Source organism: Lissotriton vulgaris, chromosome 5 (genome assembly GCF_964263255.1).
Source record: "Lissotriton vulgaris chromosome 5, aLisVul1.2, whole genome shotgun sequence".
Lineage (NCBI taxonomy): Eukaryota > Metazoa > Chordata > Amphibia > Caudata > Salamandridae > Lissotriton > Lissotriton vulgaris.
Genome location: NC_141693.1, coordinates 244,102,466 through 244,123,941, shown reverse-complemented (window position 1 = coordinate 244,123,941; position 21,476 = coordinate 244,102,466). Strand labels below are relative to the sequence as shown.

At 46.5% G+C, this 21,476-nt stretch overlaps 1 protein-coding gene across 1 annotated transcript in view; it reads right to left on the bottom strand.

Moving 5' to 3' along the window:
- Positions 1-21,476, bottom strand: part of LOC147710591 (CDK5 regulatory subunit-associated protein 2-like) — an 883,251-nt gene that overhangs the window by 506,967 nt on the left and 354,808 nt on the right. Inside the window, exons 19-20 of the mRNA XM_086921269.1 lie at positions 5,522-5,637; positions 1,398-1,526 (exon numbers count right to left, since the gene is read on the bottom strand). Coding sequence (XP_086777395.1) covers positions 1,398-1,526; positions 5,522-5,637 — 245 coding nt within the window. The remainder of the gene's footprint in view (positions 1-1,397; positions 1,527-5,521; positions 5,638-21,476) is intronic.

The following is a 21,476-nucleotide window of genomic DNA, read 5'->3' as shown; positions in this document are numbered from 1 at the left end:
TTCTTTTCTTTTCTGTTATTTTAAATGCACGGTGTTGTGTAGACTAAAGTTGACCTTGTGTCTCCAACGCTGGACACAGTTTTTACAGATGGGCGTTTCTTACAGCGGTAATTTTTTTAACTAAAATGCACATTTCTGCCGAGTGCCCGCAAAGTCCAGATGTCCTTCGTATGCCCTTGTAAAAGCTTCACTTTAATCAACTTGTAACTGTCCACGGATAAATAAAAAAATAGAAGAATAAGGAAACATTTACGTTTATAAACACCATATTTGCTGGTTTCTCGCTTTAAAAATATGAAATAATAAAAACAGAAACGCTTTCGAAACAACCCGAGAGGCAGCGCACATAAACCGGCGGTTGACTTAAAAGTAAAATGAAAACAAGCCTTTCACCGTAACACGGCGGGCAGGGGAGGGGGCGGAGAGGGGAGAGGTGCGACACGGCAGGCAGGCAGGGGAGGAGAGTAGGAGGAGGAGGGGGGAGGAGAGTAGGGGAGGCACGGCCTAGCGGCAGGCAGGCAGGGGAGGAGAGGAGGAGGGGGGAGGAGAGTAGGGGAGGCACGGCCTAGCGGCCGTGCAATCAAGTAGTGAGGGGGCGGAGCTGGGGGAGGCTGTGAGAGAGAGTAGGCAAGGCTAGCGGCAGGCAGGCAGGGGAGGAGAGGAGGAGGGGGGAGGAGAGTAGGGGAGGCACGGCCTAGCGGCCGTGCAATCAAGTAGTGAGGGGGCGGAGCTGGGGGAGGCTGTGAGAGAGAGTAGGCAAGGCAGGCGGCTGGGGGCATGTGCACGCGCATTTAAGCTCAATGCGCATGCGCATTGAGCTTAAATTTCTCGTGCACTGCAAGGAATCGCCACGATTCCTTGCAGTGTGGATAAAGAGCGGATAAGTGCCAATACTCTCGCCTTGCTCGATGCGCATGCGCATCGACAGGCGAGACCTAAAAAGGAGTGACAAATTCACACAAATATCTGTGGCCCCTTCTGTTATACCAAAGTACCTACAGGCCGCAAAAAGTGGGCACGCACCCATGTTGCACCCTCTGGGCACTTTTAATAATACAGACTCACATGACCAGGCAAGAATGGGGCTGCATGAGCTGGATGCCTTCTACTTGTTGCCAGATTTTTAAACCTCAAGAAGCAATTGCTGAAGTTGCATAGCACTAATAGGCCGAAATAGTGTTTGCAATTTAAGCCGACAGGAAATGAATCAGACTTTTAAAACCTAAACTTTTGTTAGTTGGGGCTCACAACTCCTGTATAAGATACATAAAAAACACACACATAAAAAAATATTGTCTTGCTGCATCAATAATCATAGCACAATTTGCCAAGAATGTAGGAGTGGAACCGTTATGTGCCCCTCAAAACATGTTTTAATTTTTTTAGGTAAAACGTACCATGTCCTCGCTAATTGCATTTTCAGTTTTGTCATCATCCAAATTCTCAAAACAATGGTTGCTCTGCTTATTCGTATGATCGTAATTCCGCGATTGCAGATCCTGTACCAGCAACAACAGCTCTTTCACCTAAGAAATAGAGTTTACACGTATGATTGAACTTTGATCCATATGTTATGAACACTTTTTATGAATTTTAACACTATAATGAAAAACAAAGAAGTGTTTGTATTACCGTCATTGTAGCATTGCCTTCCCGACTTCAAAATGAGGCGATACTGTGTTTTAATGTAAATGACCTCACAGTCTTCACTGCTGCAAAGCCACATGTGCTGTCCCTACTAACTAGAGAAACATAATGTGTGGTTTGGCTTGTCACAAAATGCTAAATGCCATACTACGTGCCACAAAGGCACACAATGAGAACATGGTGATGTCAGGAGGTGGAATCTGTAAAGCCATCATGTTGTCTTTGCTAGCCCCTAATATATGCCCAGGGTAAAACATGGCTCCCTTTCCCAATAGGCACAACCATGGGTTACAAAATCTGTACATGACAACAGGAGTGCCTTTTCAGGGGCTGTGCACCAGAGACCATCAGTGGGATTGGCGTGGTGTGTGCTGATCCTCCCATATCTCTATGGTTTATTTGCTGTGCACTTTGTACTTTTCCATGGTGGCTATGTCACCACTCCCCCAAGTATTTACAGACATATCAGGTAGGTTTTGTGGCATATTACCATGGCTCCTTTATAGCATACCTTGCACAGACCATTATGAATTATGTATAGAATATTCCTCTGCCGGCTTAGTGTCTGTCTCCCGCACTCATTTAGTTTTTTTTAATTATGGCTCTTTCCTTTAGAGGTCATGTGTGTAATTTGTAGTACATTGGCTGCCAGGTTCTGTTTTCTAAACATTGCTTTGACGCATGTTCCTTTTTGGGTCAGATGAGCAGAATGATGGTATAATTCACCTCAACTCTTCTCCTATTATTAATTTCTCTAATTTCCTATATTTCTTTATCAGTTGCTATAATTCTGTCCTGAGGAAGACCCGGTTAAAGGACTTTACGGGGTCGCATCGCCAACTTCACAGGCTTAACCATATTTGGTTTGATTGTAGGACTTTGAGAAACCTAACCAATTTATTGTTCGTGGGGTTCCACTTTGTGATTAATGTTCTCATGGTTAAGGCAGTTCTTTGTTAGGCGCACTGTATATTTTTTCATTCGCACATTGTTCACTTATTTTCACTCTCACTGCACTGTCGCACCTCTCCACATATTGGAATTGTCTTTCTACTCATGTAATATACAGAGTGATTACATTTAAAAAGCCTGTTCAAATCTGCATTACATTAGTGACAGTAGGGTCAATAAATCAAGAGGCACAAGGTTTGATAGTTGTCGTCATTCACTCGAAACATGGTTTGTATACTTTTAATATTTCATAGGTAGCAGCACTGGTATCTGTGGGCACAATCCTGCCAGTTTCTGGTGCTTCTATGATTTACTAGAGACAAGAAACTTCAATATCCGTGCTAATAATGGATAGAGTTGTGTTACCTGTGTACTGAAAAGTGCATGCACGAAATTAACATGCTAAAAATGTTTTAAAATGTGTGGGGGTCCAACAGTTTCTTTTATTGCTGCCTTGTGTATAACTGACTATTTTATTAACATGTTCAGCAACAAGAAAGCACAAGTCTATGTATGTTATCAGGTGTGAATGGGCTACTGTGGCGGTGTGACGGGGGATGCTTTTGGGGATAGGGTCTGTATTATGCCTTTAACACTTCAGTATGTGAGGAAGCATGCACTGTTTTTCTCCATGCTGTACCACTTGTGTCTCAGATTTGCTTTATTCGATTTTACTTTTAAAAATCATAAAAGCATACATTTAAAAACACTTGTGATTAAAATTACATGCAAAAGTTACATACAAAAACACAGATTAACAAGGAGATAAAAGCATTTGCCTATGCTACTCGAATAAGTCCCTTTATAGAGTTCATTATTTTCCGTACCCCTGGCCTATGTCGATGGTTAGGGTAATTGGATGCTGAAAAGCCAGGGCCACAGAGTGCACAGGTGTTTCTGCCCTTCGGGTTTGCTGACTCTGACCTTGGTTTTGGGCAAGGGGTATATACCATGCTTGGGTAAAAGTCACATAAGTCCCAGACGGATATAGGGCCAACACCTTCAGGGGGGTACAAAGTTCGCAGATAGGGGGCAACTAAACTGCTTCTAAATTTTATTAAAACAAGGTCACCGTCGATATCTTTTTTTAAAGGGCCTAGCCAACCCACCCTTCTAACAGAAATAATGGTACCGTCCAAACCTAGGGGCAGGGGCCTGTTTTTAGTTAGCTAGTGTATGGTTTTGTTAAGTAAATCTTGTTCCCGCTCGATTTTTCCACGTTTGAGTGTAGGGACTCCTGCAAGAACACACACAAAGGGTACAGCCTCCGGAGGTAGCTGTATGTGTGTAGTATTTTTGAGCTCTGCTTTTGTAGCAGTAAATTGTAAAGGGCCGGATTGGGGTTCACTGTAGGGACATTAGGGAGTGGAAGGATAGGAACTGGGAGGTGAGTTTGATTGATACTGCTTGCGCCAGGTGGGTTGGGACAAGTTGTTGTTACAGATTTTTCAGTTTGTCTTTGGTTGGACGTAATACATTTCTCTATTCCCAACAGCCTGTCCTCTAGGGTGGAAATTTTAGCCAACAGCGGAGAAATGAGTGAGCTAACCATTTGTTCAATCTGGGACAAAAAGTTCGAATTAAAAGATGATACCAGTTGATCTATTTTTTCTTCCAGTTTAGAAGAGGGGTTAGTTGTAATGAGTGGGGAGCTAATAGATAATTTTTGTTGTTTTCGTTTGTTCCCTGAGGGCTTAACCCCATCCCATTTCCTTTTGCTAGATGAGGACTGGGGAGAAACTGCGTTTGGTGTGATGACATTTTTGGGTTGCTAAAGATGTACCAGGGGGCTGGCTATTGGGGTTACAGTTGGGGTTAGCATACTTGTTCTTTTGACAGGGCCAGGGGAGGGTGTTATGGAATTATTTCTAGGATCCACGGTGGCATAGCTTGTTTTACAAAGGAAGTTTAACTCGTCCAGCAGCGAGAGTTGTTGCGCTATACCATTTGATAGGTCAGGCGATTGGTTAGTGGATGAGCCAGTTTTAGCAGGATCAATTGCTAGGGCGATAGGCGGAGATGGGCTGCGAGGAACTTGTGACCCTAAATACAGACCTCTCTGGCTAATAGAAATGTTGGTCTCTCCCCTGTGGGTCATTGTGGAAAGTGGAATGTGCAATGTTAGGCTATGATAAGACAGCAAATAAGTTCTGGGGGTATTAGGAGATGTTCAACTTAGTCCAGTGGGTACTCCCTTGCCATAATGTCAAGAAGAAAATAACGTAGATAACTTGGGAGATTTGTAGGGTCAAGGGGGGTGGCACCGTCCGTCTTCCTCAGACCTCTGAGGCCACAGAGGGCCCGCCCTTTGCCCAGGCTTAGCCCGGCTAGTCCTGCGCGCGTCCCGCGCTGCGGGAACCGGATGTGATGATATAGCCCGGTGAGCTGGGGGCGGGCCTCCCCACAAGTGCAAGCACGCACGGGCTCCTGGTCCCTGGAGTCCCGTGCGGCGTGATCTTTGCAATTTTTAACTCCTCAGTGGCAGCTCGGCACGTCTTGGCAGGACCCCTCCCTGGCCAACAGCAACGGCTATCCGGAAGGTGCGGCGATGCAGGACCCGCGGCAGCGGGTCCGGAAAGCAGTTTTGTGCGCCCGGTGGGCTGTGGGCGGGTCTCCCCACAGGTGCAAGCACGCACGGGGGCTCCTGGTCCCTGAAGTCCCGTGCGGCGTGATCTTTGCAATTTTTAACCCCTCAGTGGCAGCTCGGCACGTCTTGGCAGGACCCCTCCCTGGCCAACAGCAACGGCTATCCGGAAGGTGCGGCGATGCGGGACCCCACTTGTGTTATGAGAGAAGTTTTCACAGCGACCAACAAAGCATTGGGGGTGCTGCAAGCGAAAGGGAAGCGTCTACTGCTAATGCCTGCATGCTTGAGAGAAAGTCATAGAAAAAGAAAACCACAATCACTCCTTCAAAATCTTACCTTTTTTCTCAGTTCCAGCAGTGACATGTTTTCTACGTCAAGATTCAGAGGATCTTTTTCACCCAGGCAAATACTAAGATAAGTGGTCTGATCCCAGCAAAACGAAAGTGTGTCATCTGCATGAAAAAACAGTGAGTCCAGTTAATACTGTGACTATCAAATACTTTTAGTTAGTATGAAAATGACAATGAAAAGATGGGAAATCATAAGCTTAAAAAATATTTGTTGTCGATTGCAATACAACAAGCAAAGAAATGTTAATGTTTAAATGTTCATTTACGGATTTGTTGATTAAATATACCTACAGGCATTCTATTTGTGCAGCATAGGATCTTATAAAACAATAACGACAGAGAAAAGAGGAAAGAAACATAAAATGAAGTGAAAGAGATATTCCAGTTGTTGCTGTTGTGTATCCTTATCTAGCCTGTTTCTAGAGAAGGATACACATGTATGTTCTCACACATTAAATGTGCAGTCATTAGAGCCAGTCATTTTCTGAAAAGACTAATTTTGATTTGGTCACTAGCCATAGCATCTTGAAATGATAACGCACTACTTCAAAAACCCGAAGAGCCCCTGATTTTATGGATGTGTGGGGACATGGAAGTATGCATCTTTCAAGGTCTATGGTTGCCAATAAGTAATTTCTAAGAAATTGAATGCCAAATATGGCCTTAGTATTAAGTCTGTAAGAGGAATATGGAAAATACAGACTAAACTTCTTGATTTCTCTCAATGTGTAGCAACTCTTCTGTTGTTATCTTGAGCAGAAGTTCATTAACCTCTTGATGAAGGACAAGGATATGATCTTCTTTGCAAAGCTGTGTTTTGGGTGTGACTGTAGGTGATATTCCCATCAACTATATACAGTACTCGTGATGATGCCATTTTTCACCCACCTGTCTGAGTTACAGTTCCACGGTGGCTGGCAATACCTCAGTGTTCCTCCATCAGTTCTAAGTGGTATGAAGCAGTCATTTACTGCCAGAGGCAGAATTTCTTGAGTATTGTCCTCTCCCTTATCCTTTATCACAGTTGAATGATACTATGATGTTTTTGCCTGTACACCACCTGTAGCTTGTGTGTACTGACTTTCTAGCTATGGTTGTTTGACTTGCTCTCTTCCTTTGTGAAAATGTTCCCTTCGTAACAAATCTCTTGTATGAAAGCAACACCAATAAAAGAGACTTTCTTCTATCACACAGTGCCTCACCCACACCTGCTCATTAAGCTTGAAACACCCCCATCACTGAGGATGAGGACACTCAATGAGATAACATATTAAAAAGGCATGTAAAGGAAGCTAGATAGGGTTTGCTTGCACAAAAGCTTTTTTAAGACAGGTATATCATGACATAAAAATCTGGCTTTTCTGATATTAATTATGTCTGTAAAAGCCTGTGTTGTTAGTACCCAAATAAAGTTCAAGAAGAGAGGAAATAGCCCAGAAGCAGACCTATTTCACAATTCGCATCAGCACAGCCTAAACAAACTCCAATTATAGAGACTCATTCAGTAGCCTTTGTGTCCAAGTCTGGGCTGTCAATCGAGAGTAGCAGAAAAAAAAAAGGATAGCTGTTGCAGGTATGCTCACAATGCCAACCATACTGTCCATGAAAGAAACAAATACTTTAGACCAGATGCTTATCCAATCCATATAATTAAATTATCTGCTTGACTTGGCTGAAGCCCTCAATATGGTAGCACCAAGCAAGGGGAAGCAGAAAAGTTACCTGTGTAGGTCGCAATTTCTCTAAAAACTAGACCCCGCAGGGTCTAGTTTTACCATATGGTGCCTCAGGCCCATTCTGTCCACATCTGAAGCATGAGAGTCTCAATTGTCCCTGCCAGCCACAGACAGGGTTGTGCTAAAATTGTCCAGACTGCATCGAGCATCTACAGAGGCAGTAGGCCTCACACCCTCATGTGACCTCAAATGTATCTCTCCTATGAAGGCCAATAACCTCAGGTCACTGCCTTTCTGATGAACAAGTCTTCGAGCCCCTGCCCTCTACATGTACATCTTACTGAACGTTAAGAAGATGGAGCAATAACATGATGCATTGGTCATCTAGAAGACAAGATGGGCTAAGAGTAGGAGTGGGGGCCAACTGGTACTTTACCCAGCTTTGGAAACTAAAATAGCAAGAGGGCTGAAAATAAACAATAGCCTTACAAGGAGCTTCCACCTTAAAGCTTCCGAGAGGTGACAAAAAGTGTTTTTGATAAAAAAATTCAAACTTTTGTTATGTTCTGCGGGCAAGCACCTGCCAAAATTAGATCTTGCGGTCAATGGTTCCTCATTTCAAATGTATAAATGGGCTACTTATTTGCCCATTCATTGAACACCTTGTGCAGTGTATTTTTTCACACAATGATGGTGCTCCTGATTAACTGTTTTATTTAGCATTTTGATTGAGGCTGTAATGCTTCATGTTACTTTGATATATATATATATATATATATATATATATATATATATATATATATATATATATATATATATATATATATATTATTTATTCTCTCTCTCTCTCTCTCTTTGGATTGCTGTGATTTTAAACTTAATAGAATGCATGTTTTTGCTCATGATCTGCGATGTGTCTTTGACACTTTTAATTTACTAGATTGAATAGTGTTATTTTTGATTAATGATGTGTCTGACATTTGTGTCTAAATTGTTTGAATAAAGAGTGTCACTCTTGACTCAGATCCTGCATTTCACATGTGTTTTGTTATTTTAGATAGAACATTTTTGGGCTAAATTATGAGGTAAAAACAACCCTCTAACAAGATCATCAGGAGAAGACTTTAAATTCACATACAGACCTGATGTCCTAGCAAGCAACAATTTCATGTTGACAAAGATATTGTAAATTGGAATTGCTTATACTTCTTATTCCTTTAAGCAGAATATGAATGGTATTGCATATTCACCAAAATAACACCTGTAAATAGAACTTTGCAAACTGGTTCAAGGAGGTGTATGGGACAAAGAAACTCCCTTTCACAGGTGGCCAAAAATATTTAAGCGACTCCTCCCACACAGTCTTCCAGCACATCTGCTGATAGATGTGGCAAGTAGGAAAAATGGACATTCAGGGAGAAAGGCAACACATGCATGCATTGAGCATTCCACATCCATTGTTATCAAAACTGTACCTCCAAAATATGCTGTAGCACTGGTTCCACTTGATGGCATGCCTGAGCGATATTCATTCTTTCTGAGTCCAGGGTCCTTTTGGGGACAGTTCTTTTTTTATTTGGATTTACAATCCAAGTAGATTACCAACTGTGTGACAAAGTGCCATCTTTCTTGCATTGAAATGCCCCCACTTTTTTCTGAACTGCTGATGTGCTTTGACTGAGTGTGCCCTGGGTTCCTGCCAACCAGGTACCCAGGGCCTGTGTTCCTTCCCTAAAACTGTGTTGAAACTAAAACCCAATTGGCATCTCTAGCCACCTGTCAGCCCCTAGTAAATGGTACAATATGTAGAAATCACACCTCCAGAATTAAGATTGATAGTTGTTTATTCTGGATACAGGGAGATCCTCAGCACAGCAGTCCTTTTACTCAGCGCTGCTCAACAGTAATGACAACCAGAATTTCTGGGACAATACATTCCATCTTCTGCCTGGACATTCCAGTTCACAGTCTAACCAATGTATAATGTATACACAATATCTTAAGCTACATTAACTCTACATTTCTCCCCCCTTAAGGAGCATTAAGGATTAAACAAGAAGAATAGGAAATTAAACTTTGAAGAACAAACATAAAAAGAAATATTCAAACAATAACACTATGACATTTGACAAATTATATTATTGTACATTGGAAACTTTGCAAACATTTCCAAAACTCAAAACTGTCCCATTCTCCAACACCACAACATTTCTCTTTACTCCAATTACTTTTAAGGGAATGGAGAACTTACTGTCCCCTTTTATTACCACACCACTTTTTTGTGTGATAACCCAATCTCCCACTTTAATGTTCGTTATTTTCACACCTTTTCTCAACCTTTCAGCATCCTTTTGCTTCTCAGAAACAGTTGCTTTAATTGCATGATGATCTACCCATAAACTATCTTTGGCAACCAAACAACTGGGATTGTCTTTCCTACCTGGCTCTCTCCCTTTGAGAGAAACAAAAGGAGAAACACCTGTGACAGCATGGGGAGTAGTGCTATGAGCCCAAACCAACTTCTTCAGCTCCTCCTTCCAAGAAAATCCATTAGCTAATGACAATTGGATGTTGTCCATGATAAGACGATTAATCCTCTCTACCATTCCATTAGCTTGTGGTCTGTATAAAGCTACTTTTTCATGTGTAACTCCCCATCTCTCCATAAACTCTTTCATTTCTCTTGATATAAACTGCACACCATTGTCTGACACAATTTTTGGTGCACCCTCTTCAAAGAAAGTTTCTTCTAAGAATCCTATCACAGTTCTGGTGTTAATCACATTCGTCGTTGTGTACACAAACCATTTTGTGTGATAATCTGCAAGTACAAAAATAAATCTGTCAGCACCACCTAACTTGTTAATAGGTCCCAAGAAATCCATCGCCAATTTTTCCCATGGTCTGACAGGTAATTCAACACACTTAAGTGGGGGTTCTCTCAATGTCTTCACCTTATCACTGTTAGCACATGCATAACAATGTCTGATCACTTCCTCAACCAAGCTATCTAATTTAGGCCACCAATATGTTTGCCTAATCCCTCTTTTCGTCATGCTTCTTCCAGGATGTCCTTCATGTGCTAGTTCAATAATCTGACTCCAAAGACTTACTGGAGGTACAATGCGATCTCTCCTCATTGTGTTATCATCAATTATACTCAATTCCTCTTTGATGTTCCAATACTCTTTTATATCACCATCACAATTCACACAGGTTTCCCATCCATTCCTAATGTATTCTTTTATCTTCATTAAGACTGTATCACTGTCCATTGCAACATCCCATAACTCTTTTCTCAATGCTACACATTCATGGATCTTGCATTCTTCGTTCTCCTCAGTCTCTAAATCATTAATTTCTGTAACTTCATTTCTGGTAGGTAGACGGGATAGACAATCTGCTACTACATTCTTGAGTCCTTTTAAGTATTCCACTTCAAAACTATATTCTAAAACGGACAACAAGCATCTCGAAATTCTAGGAGTAACTCCACCTTCTAGACCTCTTCCTCCCTTGAATAAATATGTCAGTGGTTTGTGGTCTGTCCTAACCTTGAACGGCAAACCCCAAAGAAAGTATTTAAAATGTTTAATTCCCCAGCAACATGGAAGAGCTTCTCTCTCAATTGTCGAATAACTGTTGTCAGCACCTTGCAGTCTCCTGGAGGCAAATCCAATAATTCTTTCATTACCTACTACAAATTTAGATAATACCGCTCCTAAGCCTACACCACTCGCATCAGTGGTCAGAAAAGTTCTCCCATTGATCTCAAAATGTCCCAATAAAGGAGCCTTCATGATACAATCTTTAACTTTCTCATATGCATTCTCACACAACTCATTCCATTCAAATGTCACATCCTTCTTCATTTGTAACCTCAAAGGTTCTACAATTTCAGTAAAGTTCTTCACAAACTTCGAACAGTACTCAGCTAACCCAAAAAAGGACTTCAACTGATCTTTACTCTCTGGACGTGGTGCTTCTTTTATACCTTGAACAATGCTCTGTTTAGGTTTTATACCATCCCCTGAAATAGTATGACCTAAATATGCTACAAATCCTTTCCTAAATTGGCATTTCCTTTCCTAAATTGGCATTTTTCACATTTGACAGTCAATCCATAATCCTCTAAACGCTTCATCACCTTGTCCAACAATTCATCATGATGATTTTCATCCTTCCCAGCTATCATAATGTCATCCTGAAAATACCAGACATTTTCTAGACTTTCAATACCTTTGTCATTACCCTCTGAAAAACTGCAGCCGCAGATGCTAGGCCAAAAGGCATCCTCAAATAAAGAAATGCCCCTAAGGGAGTGACAAAGGAAGTCAAATGTCTAGAATCGACATGAAGATTAATCTGATGATAAGCTGACGTCATATCCACAACTGAAAATACTTTCCCACCAGACATAGCTGATAACATCTCCGAAATATTGGGGAGTGGTTGTCTGTCAACCCAAATATTCTGGTTCAAATCTCTCAAGTCAATGCATAACCTAATCTTTCCCCCTTCCTTGGGGGCCACAACAATTGGAGCCAACCACTCGGACAATTCTATCGGCTCAATTATACCTCGACTCAAAAGTTTATCTAATTCTTTTTGTAACAATTCTCTCATCATAAGGGGTACATTCCGTACTTTATGCACAATTGGCAATGTACATTCCCTACTTTATGCACAATTGCCACTGTTGAAATTAAATCTTGAAGTAACAGGTTTTAAAAGATGAACCAGTAATGTGCTTGTTATTCAATCAGCTAGGCTATAAATCCAAGTTATGAGTCATTGTATTGTTTCTTCCTCTTTCTTTATGCCTCAATGCAGCATCATGAAAAATAAAACTTTTAACTCACAGCATTAATACATTCCATGCTGTGACAACAAAGCTTTCAATGAAAGACTTCACGCAGCTGCTATTCCATTATGTCAGGCACTCAGGCTAACAACGTCATAATGGGGTGATTGATGCTTTCCTTTTAGAGCTTGCAGCCTCCCACAGAGATAATTAGAGGTGGAATGCACTGAAACTCGAGTCAATCAGCTGGCGCTGGCTTCCCACAGGGATAATGGAAGCTACCTCGCACTGAAGCTCGAGATTGTTAACACTTGCTGGCTCCCTACAGAGATAATGGGAGTTGCCTCGTGCAGAAGTTCGGGCTGCTCTTGTGTTGACTTTTGAAAAATCACAGTCACAACGAAGGGGAAATCAATTTAAACACTGCGAGTTCTTTTAAGAAAACGAGGTGAACACTGACATTTAGATTATTCCAGATATCTTCCTCCTTTTAGAGTATTCATATGAATTGTAGTACATGAAGCAAATAAAACGATCTTACCAGTGTATAGATCGGTAGGCAACAATTTTCTTTTAGTCCAAGGGTGAGGAAATCCGTAGTCTGTCCCTCGCACAGACACAGCCCGTCGCCAAAATATGTAGAAATCACACCTCCAGAATTAAGATTGATAGTTGTTTATTCTGGATACAGGGAGATCCTCAGCACAGCAGTCCTTTTACTCAGCGCTGCTCAACAGTAATGATATAACCAGAATTTCTGGGACAATACATTACATCTTCTGCCTGGACATTCCAGTTCACAGTCTAACCAATGTATAATGTATACACAATATCTTAAGCTACATTAACTCTACATTTAGGTACCCAGGGCATGGTGACCAGAGAAGACCCCTGAGGGCTGCAGCACTTATTGTGCCACCCTCAGGGGCCCTGTAACCTGACACCCAAACACTGCCTTTGCAGGCTGAGTGTCTAAGTACAGAACTAAACAAAGAGTCGATATGGCACACATCCCTGTGTGCCATGCCAGCAGAACCCACTGCCCTGGCATTCTTCAGTCACCCCTCTAGCTGGGTGCCCTATTCCAGAGGTGTGGGCACAGGTGCATGAACCCTGTGCCCATACAGTACCCAGGGCCATTCCTGGGCACTGTAAGCGCAGTGATGCCATTAAGAGTATATGGTGCTGGGAGGTTGTCATTACGAACTCCACAGAACCATAATGGCTACACTGAAGACTGACAAGTTTGGTACAAAACTTCTCAGCACATTAAACCCGCACTGATGCCAGTGTGGGATTTAATGTAAACTGCACCAGAGGGCATCTTGGAGATGCCCCCAGAAAACCTAACCTACAATAAACGTCTGGGCTGAGTGGCTACAGAGGCTGCCACACAGCAGACATGTTGCTGGACCCCTGGGTGGAGAGCCCAGCGCTCTCCTGGGCCTGCAACAATGCACATCCTGGGCGAGGTGCTAAGTCTCCTCCTCCAGGATGGGCAGGGGCAAGCTTCAAAGGCACTGCCTCTGTGAGCTTCTCCAGACCATTTGCTGTACCCAGCAACTGGCCCCAACCAGTCCTGACACCCACTCTGGTGGGAAGACTGGCAAGAAACACTACGTCAGGAAGGAGGGTGTGCCAGCCTGTGCCAACCCCACCCCTCAGGTGGGGGAGACGAGGTGAAGCACAACCCCGGGCTCCGGCCATCTTGTAGATGGGGAGCCCTGCCCAATCACAGCTAGGCTCCTGCCCCCCCCCCCCCTCCCACAGGAGAGGTACCCACACCAGGACAGGGACCTATTGGTCCCTGTCCTTGCCAATAATGTCCTTGTCCTTACCTGTAACGCCCCTAAATTCAGTATTTAGGGGCTCCCTGAACCTTCCTTCCTCATATCCCGATAGGAAAAGAAGAAAGAAGATCAAGAAGAAGAAGACCCGCCATGCAGCTGCAAACAACAGGACGACAACAATTGCCTTGGCCCAAGCCCTACCGGCCTATCGATCCTGGAACCTGCTCCTGCCTAATCCCGGCGACTCCTGCGGACAGCAACCTTGGGACACCCAGAGGACCTGCCGGCCTTGACCCTCCTAAAGATTGGGACTCCCATCAGCAGAGGATCTGCTGCAACAACTCCCCTGGTGCAAGCCAGGCAGCTCCGGACCAGCCCACTCTGCACCCGCCGAGCCCGGCCCGTGTCCAATTGAACCAAGACCCCGAGGACGTCCCCCCAGCAACTGGGACTTAAAGTCCAGTGTCCAAAGACCCTCCTCGATGAACCAGACGACGCCTGCAGACTCAGAACCAGGAGCCCCCCAACCGCGACCAGCTGAGGGTAAGCTATTCCGACACCCAAAGACACCCCAGCACCCGGCGCCCTACAGCCCCCTGTGCCTCCCTTTGGGGTACCTACCTGTGCTCCAAGATCCCAACTTACCTCTCGGAGTGCTGGTCGCCCCTGGAGAGTCTCTATCCCAGAGCCTGCAGCCTTTGTTCCCTTTTGACCTTTCCCATTGGATAATATTGAGCGCCCGATGGCTCAAAAGCACCCAGCACCCAGCCGCCCGAGTGCCGCTGGCTGTGCCACCTTTGACCTATCCTACTTCCCCCCTTGCACTGAGCAAGTGACCAGGAGCCCAGCTCCGACAGCCGCGTGGCCTGCTAGCCACCAACCGGAGGCCCCCTTTCCCTCATTGGATAACATTGGGCCTAACTACCTCTGCACCCGGCCGCCCCTGTGTCGCTGAGGGTGAACCAACTTCACTTACCTGACACTGGGGGACCCCTGATTCTATGCCCAGAACCCTGACTTCACCAGCCAAGTACTCACCTGGAAACCGGTAACTCACCTACCTGCCATTGGATAACATTGACTGGTGACTCGAAAAATCTTCCTAAGTGTGAAGTTTTGGAAACTAAAAATATTCATATAAAATCACCCGAATTCCGAAGTACTCACCTGTGATCAGGGGAGAAGCCAGTACTGTACCATGTGGCCCAGTACTGAATCGCTAAAGTCATCCTTACCGGGTTTACTAGTAACTTGTATTTTCTCCATAGGAATCCATTATCTGCTTTTCTATGAAATTGTCTACTTTTGAAAACTAGAAATATTCTTTAAGAATCATACGAAAGAGAGGAGCTTCGCGGGCAAGCAAGATGGCCGCGTAAGCTCGGAGCTCCGCAGACCCTCCGACCCTCCGCATATATCCTGTGAGAAATCCTGATCCACGGTTGTGGATTCCATTTGGCGAGTGGTCGTAGACACGGGACCCGTTTTCCGTTTCCAAATCCGACATTTCTTGGCGGAGTTATGTCGTGTTGAACTCTGTGCCAGGGATGCGCCATTGTCCCGGGGACGGCCGACGGTCGAGACGACGCATAGCATGATCGATATGCTGAGTGAGCGCCTCCAGCTTCTGTTGGCGGAGTGAACGTAGCGGCGGAGTTGCCTACTGTTGACTTGCATTCTGTGTGGCTGCGCTCCGCGCCCATCTGAGGGCTCACAGCGACATCGTCCCGCTGCCCTTTGTTCTGCCCGGACCCAACATGGCTGGCAGAGGTGATCCCGACAGGACGGCGAACCGTGTCAGTAGGAAGACGATCCAGCCCCAGACCAACAAAATCGACCGGTACGCCCAGCAAAGGACCTCACCCACTGTGGTCGCTCAATCTAAGGACTCCCGACGGGCGGGCTCACCCGAGGGGTCGGAACCCACTCTTCGCGACATCATGGGGGCGATCGCAGGCATCAGGACTGAGATGCATAAACAACATGAGGTCCTGACACACAAGGTGGACACCCTGGCTATCGATCTCAATTTGATCAGGGCCGACCTGGGCAAAACGAATGATCGAGTGAAATCTCTCGATATCAAAACCTCCAGCCTCACTACCGATGTCTCAGACCTGCAAGCGGAGGTCCGTACCTTGCGGTCGGCTAATGGCCTGTTTTCGAGGCGGCTGGAGGATTTCGAAGGGCGTGCCAGGCGGCAGAATGTTCGCATTATTGGGGTGCCGGAGGGAGCGGAGGAAGCGGCCGTTGACCTCTTTGTCGAGGACTTGGTTAAGACCCCTCTCGCTCCAGCAGGCATTAGTCACTTCTTCTCGGTTGAGCGGGCCCACAGAATACCGGGCGGCCCTCCGAAGACGGGCGTCGCACCGAGACCCATCATCGCCCGATTATTCAACTTCAGAGATCGAGATGCGATTCTCTAGGCCTCGAGGCGACATGGGCCTCTCAAGTTTCAAAATGCAGACGTGAACTTTTACCCGGACTTCACCAGGGCTGTTCAGAGACAGCGTCAAAGTTTTGCGGGGGTGAAGCGGCGCCTCAGGGACTTGGGGCTGAAATACTCTATGTTGTTCCCCGCTAAACTGTGCATTGAACGCGATGGCCGCGCCCTGTTTTTTGATATGCCTGAGTCTGCGAGCGATTGGCTGGACGCTTTGCCGCATCGGCGGGAGGAGCAGGAGGAACATTCTGAAGGCGCATCTGGTGGCCCTGATCTTCAGGAATAGTACTTCTCGCACTACCCTTGTCGGTTGGTGTGCCCGTTGACTATGACCGATAAAGCCACTGCTGTTGCACTTTACTGGGACTATCCTTTCCTCACATGGAGGGTGGCAGGGGGGGGACTGCGGGGGTTCCTTACTCCTCTAGGGTCTTTTTGTAGCTTAGTTTATGGGGCGACAGGCACACTGCTGGTTGGGGGGGCTTTTTAGTCTGCTGCAGGGGTGCAGGGTGGGGGGTGGTGTTGGGGTTGGTTTTGTGTGCTTTCTTTGTTTCTTTCTTCTTTCTCTTAGGCAATGGTTCGTAGGCTATGCTTTGTTTCATGTATCGGTGGGGTCTCTGAGGGCTGGTGAAGGCTTGGGACACGATGATGGGGGGTAGGACATTGAAAGTTCTTTGTTGGAATGTCAATGGCTTGGGTGATCGTATTAAGAGGGGGGTGGTATTGCAGCTGTTTAAAAGACATATGCCTGATGTTGTTCTTTTGCAGGAGACACACTTGGTGGGGAACACGTGCCGAGCGCTCAACAGAAAGGGTTACAAGATGGTGGCCCATTCGGGGTTCTCTTCGGGGTCCCGGGGGGCGGGAGTTATGGTCCGCACGTCCCTTCCTTTCGAGATTGAGTCCACTATTGTGGACGAGAGGGGGCGGTACGCAGCCGTCGCAGGGAGGTGGGAAGGGCGTGTCTTGACACTGGTTTGGTTTATGTTCCTCCGGGTTTGCAAAATAACACCTTTCAGGACCTTGGAAGCGCCATTTTGAATCTGCCAGCTGGGTTGCTTATTGTGGGGGGTGACTTTAATTCTGTATGTTCTGGATCCTTGGACAGGCACCCGTCCAGAGACCTCCGTAGCTCGCAACTGTGGCTGCCCACTTTCCTAGATACTATGGGGTTGGTTGACTGCTGGAGACTCCTCCATCCCACCCAAAGCCAATACTCCTTTCATTCTGGCGCACACGGTAGCCTCTCAAGGATTGATTATGTTCTCGCCTTGGCTGCTCACGCACCGGCGATCTCTGAGGCCCGATTTTTGGCGAGAGGTATATCGGATCATTCCCCGTTGTGGGTCTCATTCGATTTTAATATTGTTGTAACGGAGCGACCGGTGGTGGTCAATCCGTGGTACTTCCGGAACCCAAAGACGCGTGGTCGCTTGGCCAAGGCGATCGAGCTCTACTTTACCGAGAATGTGGGATCGGTTGCATCGGCTGCCACCTTATGGGAGGCGTTTAAAACGGTCTTGCGGAGTGAGGCATTTGCCCTCATAGCGGAAGCTCGTAGGAACAGGGACACCGACATGGTGCACATTGAGGCAGAGATTATGGAGTTAGACTCTCGATTGGAGGAGGGCCCTGAGCCCGAGCTGCTACATAATCACTCCCTTAAGCAATTGGAGTATCGAGACCTGGCCGCCGACGCTGCTCTTGTCATGGGCAGGGAACAACAGGGCCGGATTTACGACGTGGGTGACAAGGCGGGCAAGCTACTAGCTTGGCTTGATAAGAAAGAGAGGGCCAGCCGCGTCGTCCCGGAGATATTGGGCGCCGACGGTTTGTTGGTTACTGACCCGAGCGCCATCGCTCAGTCCTTCACAGAGTACTTTCGAGGCGTTTACTCCTCGGTCTCGGACCGATCTGAGGCCGACTCAGGCGCTCTCCTGTCGGACATCGACCTCCCATGCCTGTCGGAAACGGATCGAGGCGATCTAGACAGGGACATAACCGTAGACGAGGTTGCACTCGCAATTCGCTCCTTGAGATCTGGCAAGGCGCCTGGCCCTAACGGTATTCCGGTAGAGCTTTATAAAATCAAGCCGGATGTGGTTTCCCCGCACTTGCGGAACATGTTCCCTGAGGCGCGGGAGACTGGTTTACTTCCCCACGACCAGAGGTTGGCCACCATTGTGGTTATCCATAAGGAAGGGAAGCCAAGAGATTTGTGCCGATCATATCGCCCCATCTCTCTGTTGAACGCGGAGCCTAAGATTCTAGCCAAAATGCTCGCCAACCGTTTGATTGGCGTCATCGGCGACTTAGTGCACCCGGACCAGTCGGGCTTTATTCCACACCGCAACACTGCTCTTAACCTACGTAGACTTCATGGCGCCCTGGCCAGGGCCCATACGCTCGAGGAGCCGGCTGTCCTGGCATCGTTGGATGCCACAATGGCTTTTGACTCCCTTGAGTGGAATTACCTGTGGGCAGTGTTGGCGAAGCTCGGTTTTGGCCCGGAATTTGTAGGATGGGTCAAACTCTTATACGCTGATCCGCTGGCTAATGTAGCGGTCAACGGTCGAGTTTCAGCATCCTTTGTTCTTCAGAGGGGCACCAGGCAGGGCTGTCCTTTGTCGCCCCTCCTGTTCGCTCTTGCACTCGAGCCGTTGGCGGCCTGGTTACGCAGCCACCCCGACCTGCATGGTATTCGGTGGTCCCCGGACTTCGAGGACCGAGTATCACTGTATGCAGATGCTATTCTTCTGTACCTCACTTCCCCCTGCAAGTCCCTCATTGTAGCCTGTGACGTATTGCGACTTTTTGGTCAGTACTCCGGCTTAGTTATTAACTGTTCTAAGTCACATTTGTACGTCCTGAAAGGGGGGGGAACGCCTCGCCTCCCGAGAGGTTGCGGCATACAGGTGGCGAGCCAGGGCTTTAAATATCTAGGGATCTACATCTCCACTAACTCCAAAGCGCGCTATGAGCGTAACTTGCTTCCCCCTCTTCTCCGCCTTCGGCGAGACATGGCATAAACTACCGCTCTCTCTGCTTGGGCGCGCGGCGTTGTTTAAAATGATGTCCTTGCCCAGGTTCCTTTACGCCCTCCAAAACACTCAAGATCCGGTCCCAGCCCATTACTTCAGTGAGATCGAGAGCCTATAACGCGCCCTGCTTTGGGATGGTCGCCCTCGCATCGCTATCACGAAGCTCACGCTGCCGTGGTACGATGGGGGGATAGCTTTGCCTGATGTGCGGAGGTACTATTGGGCCTCCCAGCTAGCGGCCATTAATCATGGTTTATATGGTCCAGTGGACAATCCGGGGTATGCCATGGATCGGTGGTTGCTGGGTGGAGGGAAGTACCATAGGGGACTCTACTCGAGGTCTCTTGACAGGCGGATGTCTGGTCCAACGAAAACCGCCATCCATATCTGGAGGGCGGTTACAAAGGCACAGGGATGGAAAGACAGGCTAACAAAGATGACCCCACTCTACGACTCGGACATACTGGGTAGACTGTGGCATACCAAGGGCGTTGATAAGTGGGATCTGACTGGCATCTCCAGGGTGGAGGACATGTTGTTGCGTGGCGAGGTAAAATCTTTTGCCCAGTTACAGGCAGAGTATCAGCTGGGTGGAACGGAATTTTTCCGGTATGCTCAGCTGAGGCATGCACTACTGTCCGCCATGCCGGAGGATGAGGCGGTTCCTGATAGTTCTCCCTTGGAGGATAGGGTGCTAGATGGCCACATGCCAGACAGTGCCATTTCATTGGCATATAAGAAGCTTATCAACGTCCGTACAGATCTCCTTCTAGGAGTGAGGGACCAGTGGTTGCGAGACGGGATAGAGATTGACGACGAAGATTGACAGAGTGCGGTATCTTCTCCTAAGGAGGTCGCTATCTCTTCCCGTCTTCGGCTGGTGCAGCTTAAAATCTTGCACAGAGTCTATGTCACTGGCCCCAGACTTGTACGTATGGGACACTCAGTTGATGGTCTCTGTAGGCGCGGCTGTGGTGCCCTCGCCACATTCATGCACATTATATGGGAGTGTTCTGCAATAGCTTCTTACTGGCGGCGTGTACACTCGATTATGAGCGAGGTAACTGGAGTGGAGGTGCATGCTGAAGCCAGGAGATGCCTTCTGAACAAATGGGGTCCGACGGACCATACCGTGGCACAGACCCAATGGGTGACCCTGGGTAATATGGTCGCGAAACGGGACATTGCACAGATGTGGGGGGCTACAACGGCTCCGAAGGATGTACAATGGAAGGCCAACATGGATTGGTGTATGTTCCGGGAAAAGACTGTGTATGTTGCCAGGGGTAAACCTAAAAAGTGGCAGAAAATATGGGGGGCTTGGAACGAGTACAGAGGGGACATTTGCATACCTACGGAGTCCGCTCCACAGTAAGAACACTTATCACCGTAGCCTATGACTCCAACTGGAGATTTACTATTCTGCTATCCTGTGTTTCCCTCCCCCCACATTCCTAGTGTTTCTACTACACTGATTATTACTGTGTTCACTGTGCTTCCCGGCCCTTCTACTACACCTCACTGTAGTCTGAATTTCATTGCCTTCTCCTCTGCGCCAGTTTCGGCGCTTCTTCTTCTCTTTTTCTCTTTCTCACATCTGTTTAAAAAGTTAAAAATTAACCTTTACTCGTTCTGATGTAATGATTCTTGCACTTTGATTTACTTTGCTCCGTTCTGCTGCCTCGCCTCAGGGATGTAAGGCTAAATAGCTGTGTGCACTGCTTTGAAATAAAGGTTTTAAAAAAAATTTTTTTTAAAAATTAAGAATCATACGAAATACTGAAATGTAATTACTTACCTGTTTTAAATTGAGACCCCAGTGCTGGCCTCAGGAGACCAGTACTGGATTACAAAAGTAACAAGATTGTACTTTACCTGCAACCTGAATTTTCGCCCATTTGATAACATTGCCAGATTTCTGTTGAAAAGTTTCTAAGTGTGAGGCACAAGTTACTTACCTTCGGTAACGATATATCTGTAAGAAACAGTAGTTAGTATTAGATTCCTTACCTTAGAATATCCCCAGGTGTCTGACTGGATCCGGAAAATTTTGCGTAGCAGTACCCCTGCGGGTCGGTAGGAGTCGTCTGCGGCTCTGCGTCTGTCGTCGGCATCTTTGGCGCCGAGATGTCGTCGTCAGAGTACTTAGACGCCACGCTCGCGCGCGGACGTCAGTTCTTATACATA